This window comes from Primulina huaijiensis, unplaced genomic scaffold (genome assembly GCF_012295235.1).
Source record: "Primulina huaijiensis isolate GDHJ02 unplaced genomic scaffold, ASM1229523v2 scaffold30697, whole genome shotgun sequence".
Taxonomy (NCBI): Eukaryota; Viridiplantae; Streptophyta; class Magnoliopsida; order Lamiales; family Gesneriaceae; genus Primulina; species Primulina huaijiensis.
The window spans coordinates 1-15,778 of NW_027357257.1; the positions used below are offsets into that span (position 1 = coordinate 1).

A 15,778-nucleotide genomic window follows, 5' to 3' on the forward strand; every position below is an offset into this window, starting at 1 on the left:
TTTTTGAACAATAAAAAAATAATTAAATGAAATGAACATGTCATCAAATTCATCTTGGATGGAAATGCGAGCACTTGGTGAACTTACGTTGCATATTCGAATATCCAGTATTTTAATACACATTCTGAGTATCTCATTTACCAAATCAAGTATTTTAAAATTGAAATTAAGTATTTCGCAAGTAAAACTAAGTACTTCAAAAAGTTCAATGCTTAGTTTCGAATTTTTTTTTCTTTTAAAAATTTAAAAAATATTTAAATGAAATGTACATGTCATCTAAATGCATGTTGGATAGAAATGCGAGTACTTGATGAAATTACATTGTCTACTATAATATCCAGTATTTTATTAATTTTTATGAGTATCTCAATTACCAAATCAAGTATTTAAAATTGAAATTAGGTATTTCGCAAGTAAAAGTAAGTATTTCAAAATGTTCAATGCTTAGTTGCGAATTTTTTTTAAATTAAAAAAATTATTAAATGAAATGAACATGTAATCCAAATGCATCTTGGATGGACTGCGAGCATTTGGTGAACATACGTTGCATATTCGAATATCCAATATTTTAATACCCATTATGAGTATCTCATTTATCAAATCAAGTATTTTAAAATTGAAATTAGGTATTTCGCAAGTAAAACTAAGTACTTGAAAAAGTTCAATGCTTAGTTACGGATTTGTTTTTTTTAACAATAAAAAAATAATTAAATGAAATGAGCATGTCATCCAAATGGATCTTGAATGGAAATGCGAACATTTGGTGAACTTGCGTTACATATTCGAATATTCAGTATTTTAATACACATTCTGAGTATTTCATTTACTAAATCAAGTATTTTAAAATTGAAATTAAGTATTTCGCAAGTAAAACTAAGTATTTCAAAAATTTCAATTAGTTGAGAATTTGTTTTTTTAAAATAAAAAATATTTAAATTCAATTTATATGTCATTCAAATGCATTGGGAATGACGAGAGGAAAGAGAAGATGACCAACAAAAATTGGTATTTATATAATTTTTTATTAATTAAAAGGGTAAAAAGGTAAAAAAACATAAAACATGTAGTAAAAGCTAAGTTTGTTTTTTGTCAGGTATTAAAATACAAAAAAAAAACTGATGGGTACTGAATCTTAAATAAATCATTGACAGATGTATTTTTCTCCAATTCACCCATAATTTGATCGTTACATTTGAAATAAAATTTGGTATATGAAATCATATTAAAATATTAAGATGCAGACTAGGAAACTAAACATTTTTGATAAACTTGGAGAGCATGTTTTTCAATTTAGAATTAGGGCATCAAGGTCAGAGGTAACCCCGATCATGATTTTCAAGAACTGTAGTACCAATATCAAAATAAAAATATTTTTTTGGTTTAATTTCCAAAATCAGATCCAGAACTTTGAACATATGATTTGGTTTCCATCCCCGAAAATAAAGAACACGAACCATAAGAAAACATGAACCAGAATTGTAAATCAATTTAAAATTTCAAGATCTCGTAATATATAAAATTAAAGACATAGTTGTTAAACAATTAGTTTCATTGTCTCAAACATTGTATTGTTATTTTTTCTTTAAATTTAACGAATAAATTTCAAACGGTAACCACAACTACCAGAAATCGGAATCGGAACCATTTCCCATTCAATAATAAAATCTATGTTCCAAGTTTTTTTCATTGCAAGTAGATATATTAAAATTACCTTATTTAATATGTAAAAAAGAAACAATATTTTTAAGGAATTACAAGAATTTGTATTACTACTTCAAAATATGTTTATGAAGTGAAGAATAAATCAGACTCGAGATGTGAAGTTTGCATAAATTGTTCGATATTAGACAAATTAAGAACACCACTCTTGGAAACATATGAATAATATAAATTTATTTTCAAATTTGACAAAAATATTGAAACTCACAACTTAGTCTTACATATTGTTATGTACGAAACCAATTGATAAACCCTTGCAATTTTTCAAAAATCCAAAATATTCAAAGAAAATGAAATTATCCAACACTTAGAATGATGATAGATGAACAAAAGAAAATCTAAAATGAAGATGATGAAGGGATACCACTGGAAAAAAGAAATAAAAATATTGATATAAAACAATACAAACGTCTATAATGAATACGATGAAAATATAGTTTAATATCATGAGAAAATAATAGATAAAAAATNTATTGAGTTATTAAGATTAATGAAAAAATATTTAAAATAATGATTAATTATATACAATACTTCTGTTAAATCTTGAGATTACTGAAAACCCCATGATTATTAACTCCTTGTGTTTTAAAATTTTGAGTACGTATACCTCTAAAACACGTATGAAAAAGGGTGCACATTTTCAAGATTTGAGAACACATTGAGTTAATAAATATTTTTCTTCATGGGTTTTTTTTTAACAGTCTTGTAATTTCATTGGGTTGGTGTATGCATTTAACCCTTAAAACAAATAAATGTTTTAAAACATTTCGTGTATGTCTGATTTTAAAAATATTTAATGAGTTAATGCACATGTACAACTATATTTCTCGGCAAAAACTTGTGTGACACGGTCTCACGGATCGTATTTTGTGAGACGAATCTCTTATTTTGGTCATCCATGAAAAAATATTACTTTTTATGCTAAGAATATTACTTTTTATTGTGAATATTGGTAGGGTTGACCCGTCTCATAGATAAATATTCGTGAGACCGTCTCACAAGAGACCTACTCCTCATATTAACGTGGAAATGAAATAAATCAGATAAATAAATTACATTAATTCATATATTCTATTTAAGTCATCTATAGAAAAATATTACTTTTTCTATTCAGATATTTGGTGCGACTAAGACAACACAAAATCTCGTGAGACGATCTCATGAGTCAATTTTGCGAAACATATATTCTATTTAAGTCATCTATAGAAAAATATTACTTTTTATGCCAAAAATAGTATTATTTTTATTTTAAATATATAATCAAAGTCGATCCATCTTTCGAATAAAGATATATGAGATCGTCTCACAAGATAACTACTCAACGAATATTAGTTAATACAATAGTTGGGCTCACTTTCTTCGTATGGATAAGATAGATATGGGTCGTCCTCTCATATTTAAACGATGAATTTGAAGAGTCCATTTGCTATTAGGACTAGAGAGATACAATCATATGACTATGATAAATGAGAATTTTAACAACTCAAATTGCGGACGTCTAAATAAATTTTGGATCTTGAATTTAGTATCATGGGACTACTCTTGTGCTAGCATGAATTCTACCTTATATCTCAAAAAATTCAAAACTTATTTTAAAATGTAAGTGCACATAAAAAAAAATTGTAATTAAGCATTCAGATTTTTTTATGCAACTAATCTTACTCTATTTGTACTAATAGTGGCGATGCACGTTTTAAAAATTAATTAATTAATTAGTCAAAAATAATTTTCGATTAAGATGGGTAGATGAGTTTCTCAATCTTTTAAGTTTTATGTGGATTAAGATATACATGAAATACATTGTAAATTACTTAAAAATAAGGGTTGTTTTTGTGATAAGTAAGTAGACATACCAACGTACCAAAAATAGTTACTATAATAGCCACATATTTTTAGAGAACATAATAAGACAGAACTTTTTATAAGAATACATGAAATATAGTATTCAATTACGATTTGGTACATATTTAGATATAAATTCGAACAAACTCATATTTTATTGATTTTAAAATTTCAAACCGAACCTTACCATGAAATTTTTATAACCAAACCATGAATTTCGTTTTGATTCAATTTTGTCTAATTTAGATGACTAATTTTAAGTTATGAGTTTTATAATAAACTAAAACATGAAATATTTGTTGTGAAAAAGTAAAAATTTACGGGAAAAAGTAAAAATCTCAAACTCTCAAAATTATCACACTACACACTTTATAATATTTTTCTCTCAACTCAATTGTGATTTTTTTCACAAATGAGATATCTATTGATAGAAAATCTTTACAAATAATTCAAAAATAAATTACATCATTACATTCATCATCACACACAAATTTCAATATTCAACACCTAATTTTACCTAATTTTCAACATTCAACATTATAATTTTCAACACAAATATTTCACATTTTCAACACTCCCTCTTGTGATAATGATCATAATACAATGATTTTCTTCATTACGTGTTTTCTATGAATTTTCTTTTCCGAGTATTTTTATCCTTGAAATCGACTGGCCTTCCACGCTTCAGGCGTTTAATGACATCACGAGTATATTCAATTTGTTTCTTCGGAGTTTCAATTCGAGCAGGGGCATTTGCAACATGTATATATGATTTAGTTACCCCTTTTGTATTTGCAAATGCATCTGGTATTTGATATGCTATTCTTTGCAAGTGCACAATTTGATATACATATTTTTCACATTGTTTTGTTCTTGGATCCAGATGTAACAATGATGATACATACCATGTAATTTCTTTTTCGGTATGTTTCTGTTCTCCCCCTAACATTGGGAAGATTTCCTCATTAAAATGACAATCAGCAAAACGTGCTGTGAACACGTCGCTTGTCTGCGGTTCAAGATATCGAATGATTGATGGACTATCATAATCGATATAAATTTCAATCTTTCTTTGATGTCACATTTTCTTTCGTTGCAGTGGTGCAATAGGCACATAGACCATAGATCCAAAAATTCTCAGATGAGAAATGTCTGGTTCTTTACCAAATGCAAGCTGCAATGGGGAGTATTTATGATATGCACTTGGTCTGATTTGAATTAATGCAGCATCATGTAAAATTGCATGTCCTCATATAGAAATAGGGAGATTTGTTTTCATAATTATTGGTATAGCAATCATTTGCAGACGTTTAATCAATGATTCAGCCAATCCATTCTGTGTATGTACATGAGCAACATGATGCTCAACAATGATTCCCATAAACATACAATAATCATTGAAAGTCTGGGAAGTAAATTCACCAGCATTATCAAGTCTAATTTTTTTGATTGTATAATCGGGAAATTGATTCCTCAATTTTATTATTTGAGCAAGTAATCTTGCAAATGCAACATTTCGAGTTGACAATAAACATACATGTGACCATCTGCTGGAGGCATCAATCAATACCATAAAGTATCTGAATGGTCCACATGGTGGATGGATTGGTCCACAAATATCACCCTGAATACGTTCAAGAAACATTGGTGATTCAGTTTGGATTTTGGCTGGTGATGGTCTTATAATAAGTTTTCCAAGAGAACATGCTTTACATTGAAACTTATTATTCTGAAAGATCTTCTGGTCTTTCAACGGATGACCATGTGTATTTTCTATAATTCTTCGCATCATTGTTGAACCAGGATGTCCTAATCGATCGTGCCAATTAGTTAATATTGAAGAATTATAAACTACCATGTTTGATTCAATGGGACTTATATGTGTATAATGCAATCCAGTAGGGAATATTGGTAGTTTTTCAATCACATATTTCTTTCCTGATTTATATGTGATAAGACACATATATTTCTCATTTCATTCATTTATTGTTTGAGTATCATACCCATGGGAATATATATCATTAAAACTCAACAAATTTATTTTCGATTGTGATGAATACAAAGCATCATTGATAAAAAATTTTGTACCATTATGTAACAAAAATTGTGTTTTACCACAACCTTTAATCAAGTCTACAGGACCTGATATTGTATTCACCATTGTTTTTATTGGTTTTAGTTCCAAGAAATATATTTTATCTCGGAGAATAGTGTGCGTTGTACCAGTATTAGGTATGCAAACTTCCATGTGATTAGTTCTTTGTTTAGCTTTGTTCATGGTATTTTCCATATTTGAACTTCAAAAATATGCAATGAAAAAAAATTACTGACAATACATATGTATATATAACACATATCATAATTGTACAATAAAACATTATCATATGAATACAAGAAAAATAAATTATTGTACATTTATATTCCACCGGTATATTGTTCATTTTCAGAGAAATCATTAAGAAAATCCGCAGCATCAATATTTTTCATTTCTATCCCACCAACATATTGATCATTTCAAGAGAAATCATTCAGAAAATCAGCAGCATCAAAATGAGTTGAATAACTCAAACGGTCACTGCGTTCAGTGAAGTTGGTCTTTTTTTCTTTCCCCTTTATCGATTCTTTATAGAGCTTGCAAAGGTACTCGGGGCTCGACAAATACGAGACCAATGTCCTGGAGTGCCGCATCTAAAACAAGGACTTTCAAATCTTTTCGAGTTATTTTCATTAACACTCATGTTCTCATGATGCCTTTTCAGTGGGTGGTTCGTGACGCCCTTTTGAGATGAGTAATAAAAATAACTATCTCGATTGTTTTCAAAACCACGGCCACGACCACGACCAAGACCAATTCCACGTCCACATCCACGACCACAACCTCGACCTCGACCTCGACCTCGACCTCAACCTCGACCAAAACCTTGTCTTTGAATTTGATTTTAGTTTCCAGGTTTAAATTCATTTTTACTTACAACATTTACTTCTGGAAATGCTGTTGATCCAGTGGGTCGGGACTGATGATTTCTCATTAATAGTTTGTTGTTCTTTTCCGCCACAAGAAGACAGGCGATGAGTTCAGAATATCTCGCAAATCCACGCATTCTATATTGTTGTTGTAGAGTTATATTTGATGCGTGAAATGTGGAAAATGTTTTTTCAAGCATTTCTGATTCTGTAACCTCATGTCCACAAAATTTTAATTGCGAGATTATTCAATACATCGCCGAATTGTAATCACTTACTTTCTTAAAATCTTGAAATCTCAACATATTCCATTCATCACGGGCGGTCGGAAGTATGACTTCTCTTATATGTTCAAATATTTTTTTTAATCATTTCCACAAAGCCATGTGATCTTTTTCGATGAGATATTTACATTTCAAACCTTCATCAAGATGTCGGCGCAAAAATATTATAGTTTTTGCTTTTTCTTATGATGAAGATATACCATTTTCTTTAATAGTATCGCTTAGACCCAATGACTCAAGATACATTTCTACATCAAGAGTCCATGGCATATAATTTTTCCCCGTAATGTCGAGTGCAACAAATTCGAGCTTTGTCAAGTTTGACATGGTGGTACTAAAAAAAATTATGATGCATTTTATTAGTTAATGAATATTGCAATACAAAGTAATGGATAAACAACAAATACAAGTATTCGTAAAAATAAAGAAAACACACGAGGAGGATATTCTCCGATAAATACATGATTCGTGAGTATTATAACTAAAATAATTAAAAATAACATTGAGAAAGCCATCTTCTTTTTTCTTCGAAAATTTGATGAATAATTTTTAGAGAAGAAGAGAAAGTTGGAGTGATTGAATGTGTTTGTGAGATCATATTTATAGGGCAAAAACTAGCCGTTTTGTTACCGTTTATGACCGTTGGTGTACAAGAAAATAAATATATGTATTTGTATAATTTTATGGTAATAATATGGTGTATATAATATTAGTAATGTTTTAAATAATTATGTATATCATATCACAATATTATAATGAGGTGTCATAAGATATTTTGTTTAAAAACCTTATAGACTTTTATACTTGTCGTATCCCTTACCGGGAGTGTGGGATGTCGTCTTAACATCCTCCCAGGATTTATAACAAGTTTTTGAAAAATTTATTTTATTATAACATTATATTATATATTAAGTATATACACAATAAATAAATAAACAGTAAAANTAAAAATAAATTACATCATTACCTTTATCATCACACACAAATTTCAATATTCAACACCTAATTTTACTTACTTTTCAACATTCAACATTATAATTTTCAACACAAATATTTCACATTTTCAACAATATTATAATTTTTAAAAATGAAAATTTGATACTTGATAAAAACTAAAAGAATATTTTATTTGATCGTAAGTAAAACTTGTATTACTTATAAATGTTACAAAATTTTACAACTTATAAAAAACTTAGATTTTTAGGGTTATAGTTATGTTTATTGATTCTAAACTACAATAAATGAATTATCAATGTATTTAAATTATGGTAAAAACTTGTGTGAGACGGTCTTGCGAGTTGTATTCTGTTAGACGGATCTCTTACTTGAGTCATCCATGAAAAAATATAACTTTTTATACTAAGATTATTACTTTTTATTGTGAATATCAGTATAGTTGATCCGTCTCACATATAAAGATTCGTGAGACCGTCTCTCACAAGAGACCTACTCTTAAATTATTACAACGGTCAATAATAATAAAAAAATACAAACTATAAATAAAAAAATACACATATATTCAAAAAAAAAAATCATACTAAATTAGCAACATTTAATCATGATTTTTTTAATATTAATTTAATGTGTCTCGGTAGAACATATATTTCTATTACTATGAAATTCATAAATAAAGTAGTTCGATTTATTTTTATCCAAAACTTAAATCATACTAATTTTTACGGTTCGGTTGATTTTACCAATCCAACTCATGATTGACTGAAAATCAATCCAAATCAAACGTTTTGGTTTTGGGTTTAGGGTTTACATCGGTTTGATTCAATTTCAAAACACCCCTAGTATGATGAACTAAGTTTTAATATAAAACGCAAACCAATTACAAACAAATATAGACATCAATGTCAAATTATTCAATTCCTTTGTATGCTAATAATGCAGCTCGAAAGGCGGATGGTTTCACAAAGAAACGAGGATCACAAAAATATAAGAAAAGCACAGTCCACACTGAAAACTAGTCATGCCAAACACCAAGATCAAGACTTCAAGATACCTGCGCACCTGAAATAAGTAAAGATCAAACTTCTAATGATTTTACATGTTTGGAAAAAGGTGAGAGCCTATGGGATGGACCAGACTTTAAACACGGCCGACATGTGCTCGCCTCGCCCCTCTAAGTTCATCATCGAACATGAGGCGAATTACATCTCGTAAAATGAGCTGCTCATATGTATAACCATAACAAAACGCAATTCGTATTAAAGAACTAACCCTCATTTGCCTCTTCTTTTATTTCACCCGTCGTCTTCCACACGATATCTTTCAAGCCAGTTGACAGGTTCTTGTAAAACTGCAATTGAAAAGAAATAACATGTTTACCCTCATAACTATATATGCTGCGATAATTTAGATATTTGAAGTTAGATAAGAACTTGGCAATTGTAGTAACACCTTGTGAAATTCCAATGTATCTCCTCCAGTCTTGCGAAGCTCAACCATGTGAAGTGAAGGTGCCACTTCAAGAATCTGCACGAGCATTTAGTAGAAGATCAGGCCAACAAACAACAATAATATTATTGCTTTCACATTGACTTCCGGGGACTTTATCCAAGGCTCTTTACACAGTACATACCTCTGTAGCAACTGATAGATGACCCTTGCGTCCCGACTTCTCCCCATGAAGTTTCATCTGAAAACGATAAAACATTGAAAAATAGTTAAGAGATGGAAAATTTGGTCAGAATGTTTTTGACAGTACAATAGCAAGTTTGTTGTGAAGATCAAATCACCTTGTAGTTGTTTTTCTTGACATCAAAACCCATCGGAGCAGCAGCTTGCTCGATTTTCGCGATAATCTCATTAGCAGGACACTTGGATGCAAATCTTGTTTCTCGTTTAACGAGCCCCTATAAAATCAAAGAATATATCAGACATCTAATTTATATTTTCATAATGGGGCGATTCAATGCTTCTTTATCAAAACAAATGTAGTAAAGTAAACCTAACCATTTGTTTTTCAAAGATTGAACTGAGATTAAGACCCTGGGACGTAGATATAAGCTCAAAGGCATTCATGGTTACAGGTGTTGAAGGTCGTTCCTCCCGCCTCTCAACGACAAGGTTAGAAGAGTCCTGAATGTAAATTTGCGTACTTATAGAAAATCATTACATAATATTAAAACTGGTGCAAAACGTGCATAGGAGAGATGTATCAATACTTACAGTTGCTGCATTAAAAATAGCATCGATATCATCAAGATTAACATCTTCGCGTTCAAAAACAGGTAGCTTATATCCTTTCTTAAACCAATCATTCTCAAGTATCTCAGCAATTGTTATGCGCTGGTTCCAATGGCAAAACACACGATCATATAGCAATTATATAATCAAAATATTTAGAGCACAATGGCTGAAATAGCCATGAAAAAATTGATTTCTTCGATTGAAAGAGTTAAGAGTTTCTGATAACTTTTTTCTCATTTTAAATTTCTAATCCTGCTTGGGTTGGTGGGTTTTAGTGACAAGCCTAGAAAAAGTGAACATACAGTCAACGGATTGGGATCCAAAATTCTTTTGATCAATTTCTTTGCACCAGAGGAAAACCATGGAGGAGTGGAGAAGTCCGCCTTAAATATCTGCAGCCAATCGAATAGAAAATTACTTGAAGTTTGTATTTAGAAGACAAACACAAATTATCTCAGCCACCAAAATCCGCAAAAAATGCCAAATATAGGCAGAAAACAGGAAAAACATTTTTCTTCATGGAGTCCCTGGCCAACTAGAATTATTAACAAGATGATAATCAATGACCAGTCACCTTCTTGTACAAGGTCACGAGGTTTGATTCTTCAAAGGGTAAATAACCAGCCATAAGAACGAAAAGAATAACACCGCATGACCAAAGATCTGCCTTAGCTCCATCATAACCCTTATCGTTTATAACCTAAACAATACCAAAATGAGATGATCAAAGAATAGTTGAGAAAACAAAAAATATGCTGTCTTGAACAAATAATTATTAATTGCAAACCTCTGGAGCAACATAGTTTGGTGTACCGCATGTAGTGTGAAGTAACCCATCTTCCTATCAACAAGATCGAGAATTTTTGGACTTGAGAATCATTTTGTCCATCTAATTCTAGAGTTTACTATATAAACAAAACATTGTACAGAGAAGAGAGACGGAAGATTCAAACTAACCCGAACTTGCTGAGGTAGTGCACTCAGTCCGAAGTCAGAAACTTTAAGAACCCCTTTAGCATCTAGCAGCAAATTCTCCGGCTATAAATCAAGAAAAAGTAATGAAATGACACCCGATTTTTAATTGATAAATTATCGGTAAACTACAGATAAATGAAAAAATGGCAAATTTGCCTTAAGGTCCCGATGATAAACGCCTCTGCTATGGCAGTAATCGACAGCATTAATGAGCTGGTGAAAATAGGTTCTCGCCTCATCTTCTTTCAGCCTCCCTCTGGTAGCCTGGACTCACAGAGAACATCATAATATGCACTTGATTATATAGAATATAATCGGATTGCCACTATCACATGTAAGCAAAAGTCTGTGGGACATACAATTTTGTCAAAGAGTTCACCACCGTTGACGAACTCCATAACAATGTATATCTTGGTCTTGCTGGCCATAACCTATAGGAGAAGATCTTTGTTTGTTTAACAAATAATTACCAATTTCAAATGCTGTAGACAAAATCTAAGAAAAATCAAGGGTTCCGAAAATCTTTTGTCTAATCAAATTTCTACCAACCTCGTACATCCGAATGACATTTGGATGCCTTATCAATTTCATGGTTGAAATTTCACGCTTAATCTGCAAATGGGATAGAAGATAAAATTTAACAGCTGATAAAATTAAAGAAAAACAAAGAGCATTCACATCCCACGAGCAACTTCAATCACCAGCAAGTTGATGAGAGAATCGAATCAGGAAAAAAGGAACCAATAAATTCCACTTATGATAAGGCAAAAAATATCAATCAGAAACAATTTACTCCATCTTCAACAAAAAATATATATAAGATTTTAATAATTTTTTCGTTTGATCCAATCCAAATTTTTACACATTCAAAATCACTAACGAGATGAAAAAGGCATCAAATCCAAACAGACTAGCAAAGACGCCAATCGTCTAACAAAAGAGTACAAAAGAAAAAAAGGAAGAGAGTAAAATTACAATTCAAGAATCTGGAAAGATCCCACCAAAAATCAAGAAAAACAACAGCACCTGACCGATCATCTTGTGCTTGAGAACCTTCTCTTTATCAAGAATCTTGATAGCCACATTCTCACCTGTCTCCAAATTCTTTGCAAATTTCACTTTCGCAAAAGTCCCTTCCCCAAGAGTTCTTCCCAGTTCATATCTCCCCACCCGAGTCCTCCCAGTCGAACTCCCAATCCCTCCTCCACCACTTGATCTCGATGCCATCACCATCTGGAAAAAATCTCTGTATCTGTCTCTATACGTCTATGTAAAGATTCGACCAAAATAAATTTCGTTCTTTCCACAAATCCCACGATTTCCTTTTGAGACACTACCCAGATTTCCAGATACAAATCCCATCCATTTATCCCTCTTTTTTATCCCACTTTGACGCTCCTCTATCAACAGATAAGGGTCCCTTTCTATGGGTTTTCTTGAATATTCTACCCTAAAGCCTCTTCTTTTTGCAAGGTTGCCACACCTGAGACTTCGCAACACTCATCTTTTGTTTCCTGAAATATAAATTCTCTCACAAAGATATAAAAGGGAACAAGAAATCCGATAAAGGGGATTCAGATCACAAACTTTTCAAGATTTCCGCTCCTAACCCGGGAAAATTTTCCAAACCAGAAAATTGTAGCGTAGAGGCCATTAATAATCATCGGGCATAATAGTTTCGCATATGCTTAGATAACAACAGGAAAGATACGTGAATGATTGGATTTGTGGTGGGATTCGGGTGTCTCGGATTGTGTCGGGAGTCCTGAGTTTCTAAGAACCGGAAAATTCGAAACAATGGATTGCTAAAAATAAAAACTTTGGTGAAATCCGTGAGACGGGTCAACCTTATTCATATTCACAATAAAAAGTAATACTCTTAGCATAAAAAGTAATACTTTTTCATGGATGACCCAAATAAGAGATCCGTCTCACAAATACGACCCGTGAGACCGTCTCACACAAGTTTTTGCCAACTTTGGTTAATGTTTGCTTATGAAAGATTAAATTTTTTTGAACATACTTACGAAAGATTAATAAACATAGGATTTATGTGAGAAAAACACACTATATAAATAGACACGTACAAATGTTTTAGATTGAATTTGTTGCTTTCGTTTGTACATATTTAATTAATCTATGGAGATTTTTTAAACAACTATTATTAAAAAAATAATATAATCATAGGAGTTTACCAAAATAAGATCATTTTAGCGACGAATGTGGCAGTGAAAATACGTACATTTACAGTATACTTCCTCAGCTTTAGTGCACAACACTAATTAAAACAAAAAACAAAAAGAATCTACTTAAACGGTCTCTTTTGTTTTGTACAGGATTGTCTCTTTTTATTTAACAAAATTAAAATTAAAGAAGAGGTATCGTCTCGAAAGACTTGTCTATTGAATTATGTAATTTTCTCAGGTTTATAAATAACTTTTTATTAGTTTGATATATAAATGTGAGATATTTATAATATTTTCGACCTCTTGAGAAGCCGAAGTCCACTCAAGCCCACTCTAGACGACTGTCACTAATTTTTTCCGATGATATCTATTTTTAAGGTCGTCTCTTTCACAATTCTGACTCTCAACGATAACACCAATTCTTAGTTATAAACCATATCATCCTAAAATACTTGCTTATTTGGTGATGTAATCTTCTTGTGTCTAATATTGATATTTTAGGGGATTCAATAGTTTTAAAAGTACTTCAAAATATGAGTGTTCAAACTTCAGATAAAATCGAAAAAATCAAAGATTGAATAGAAGCGAAAGTCGAATTTTGTAATTCAGATACAAATATTAAAATCAAAGTTTATTTAGTTCAATTTCGGATTATATATCTCAAAACTGAACCGGCCGAAAAACCAGAAATTTCATTAAATCAATAAATTTTTTTGATAATATATTCAGTGAATGAAAATCATTTTGAGTAAATTTTAATTGATTGTTGTTTATTTAATTCATTTAGATTTTATATTTAAATATTATACCGAGAAATCACATAAAAATAACATATTATATATTACAATATATTTATATTATTAATTTAAATAACTGCACCAAAATCGAATTAATCGAACCGTTTTGACAGAAAACCGAACCGAACCGAAGGAAAATAGTTCGGATATCGGATTTTATACTTCTAACAAAAAAACCGAAACAAAAACTCGAAATCAAACCAAACCGATTGATGCACATCTTACTTCAAACACCACAAATTAAATTGGAACATATTTTTATATAATTAATAGATCCATAGTTGATGTTTTGTGTTAGAACAATTCCAAAATGTTATTTTTAACATTAATTTTTACATCCTTAGGCGAAAATATTGTGTCCGATCAAATTAAATATGCATGCTCCATTTATTTTCCATGTGCACTCACTGAATCACATTGGGGGAAGCCTATACTTACTAGTAGTATCCGTGTTGGTTTTCATTAATAATTATTGTTGAAGTTAATTTAATATTTATAACTAAAATCAATTTGTATTAAAAATATTTATATTTAATCGTTAAAATTTGTAAATTGCTATAGGATAATGATAATTTTTCACAAAAATTTACGTGAGACTGTATCACGATCAATTTTTCAAAAATAATATATAAGTTATTTACATATAAATTGATCAGGAATTAGATAATAAATCCGTCACGCCAAGCGTGAATAAAAAATGGAGATGTATAAGTTCATATAATTATTCGTGTTGTTATATTATATTCATTAAATATATTTTACAACGACAAATATAGGAGGTACGAAAATTACGTTGGAGATTAATATGAATATGACAAAATTCTCCGTTATATTTGATGTTCCAAATTTTGTTACACTTTACTCACACAAGTCTTTTTGAACGAATTATTATAAATTAAAACACTAAACATTACGTATAAATAAAATAAAATAAACCAGAAACAAAACATTTTATTCATATACGTTTTAAAAATAAATCAACAACAAATTGTATCTCAAGTGCGATAAATGATTAAAATAATATCCTGATGATTTTTAAAACTAAAAAAAAATAAATGAGTCGGATTTTTTTTCTATGATTTATTGTATTTTTTTGTACATAATGTTTAATGCGTTTATTTTTAATAATTCATTCAAATGAAATTTGTTTGAATAAAGGATAACATAGTTTGAAGTACTACATGTAATAACATATTATTTCTTCCTAATATGTATGATCATTAATATAATTGCTCGTGCATAGAGGTCAACTCCATTAATTAAATTATCCGGAATCAATGCATGACCGATTGTTAACCTTTTATTTTATTTAATTATTACACAATCGAGTTCCTTATATTATCATACATTAGATTTGTTGTCTTTATCCAGACTGGGTGATAATCTAATGTTCTACTTCGACGGATAGATTTCGAATTCATTGATTTTAAATGTATTCAAATATATATTTATAGTTTTACATAACAAAGATCATAAACTTTAAATTTATTTTTTACATATATTTATATAACGTTTTATGCTAATGACAAAAACTTGTGTGAGACGATTTCACGGGTCGTATTTTGTGAGACGGATCTCTTATTTAGGTCATCCATGAAAAAGTATTACTTTTTATGCTAAGAGTGTTACTTTTTATTGTGAATATCAGTATTATTGACCAGTCTCACATATAAAGATTCGTTGGATCGTCTCACAAAAAATCTACTCTATGCTAATTATGATTAATTATGATTGATTTCACGTTGACCAAATAATATAAAATTTTGAAATTTATTTGACTTTATATTTTCACGATTCATTTGTACGTTGTACG

At 30.2% G+C, this 15,778-nt stretch overlaps 1 protein-coding gene across 2 annotated transcripts; it reads right to left on the bottom strand.

The window, feature by feature from the left end:
* Nucleotides 1-8,635: 8,635 nt before the first annotated feature.
* On the bottom strand, nt 8,636-12,804 carry LOC140967937 (CBL-interacting serine/threonine-protein kinase 23-like). Of its 2 annotated transcripts, none has more exons than XM_073428738.1 (15): nt 12,009-12,804; nt 11,532-11,594; nt 11,342-11,413; nt 11,139-11,246; nt 10,965-11,045; nt 10,795-10,848; nt 10,582-10,707; nt 10,310-10,399; nt 9,987-10,106; nt 9,771-9,896; nt 9,554-9,670; nt 9,397-9,453; nt 9,216-9,290; nt 9,036-9,114; nt 8,636-8,817 (listed from the first exon to the last, which is right to left on the bottom strand). In XM_073428738.1, exons 1-15 carry the CDS (start codon nt 12,213-12,215, stop codon nt 8,801-8,803), a joined length of 1,392 nt encoding a protein of 463 aa, XP_073284839.1. In that variant the 5' UTR covers nt 12,216-12,804; the 3' UTR covers nt 8,636-8,800. The 2 variants fall into 2 exon arrangements, with proteins under 2 accessions (XP_073284839.1, XP_073284838.1); XM_073428737.1 differs by having other exon boundaries at nt 8,636-8,825.
* Nucleotides 12,805-15,778: the final 2,974 nt, after the last annotated feature.

What these genes read in the sequence shown, in the direction of transcription:
- LOC140967937 (XM_073428738.1), bottom strand. Translation starts at nt 12,215, where the DNA reads ATGGTGATGGCATCGAGATCAAGTGGTGGAGGAGGGATTGGGAGTTCG. An exon ending in CAATCTTTGAAAAACAAATG is followed by an intron (nt 9,671 to 9,770) that starts GTTAGGTTTACT and finishes TTGATTTTATAG; the next exon opens with GGGCTCGTTAAACGAGAAAC. An exon ending in ATCTATCAGTTGCTACAGAG is followed by an intron (nt 9,291 to 9,396) that starts GTATGTACTGTG and finishes ATGCTCGTGCAG; the next exon opens with ATTCTTGAAGTGGCACCTTC.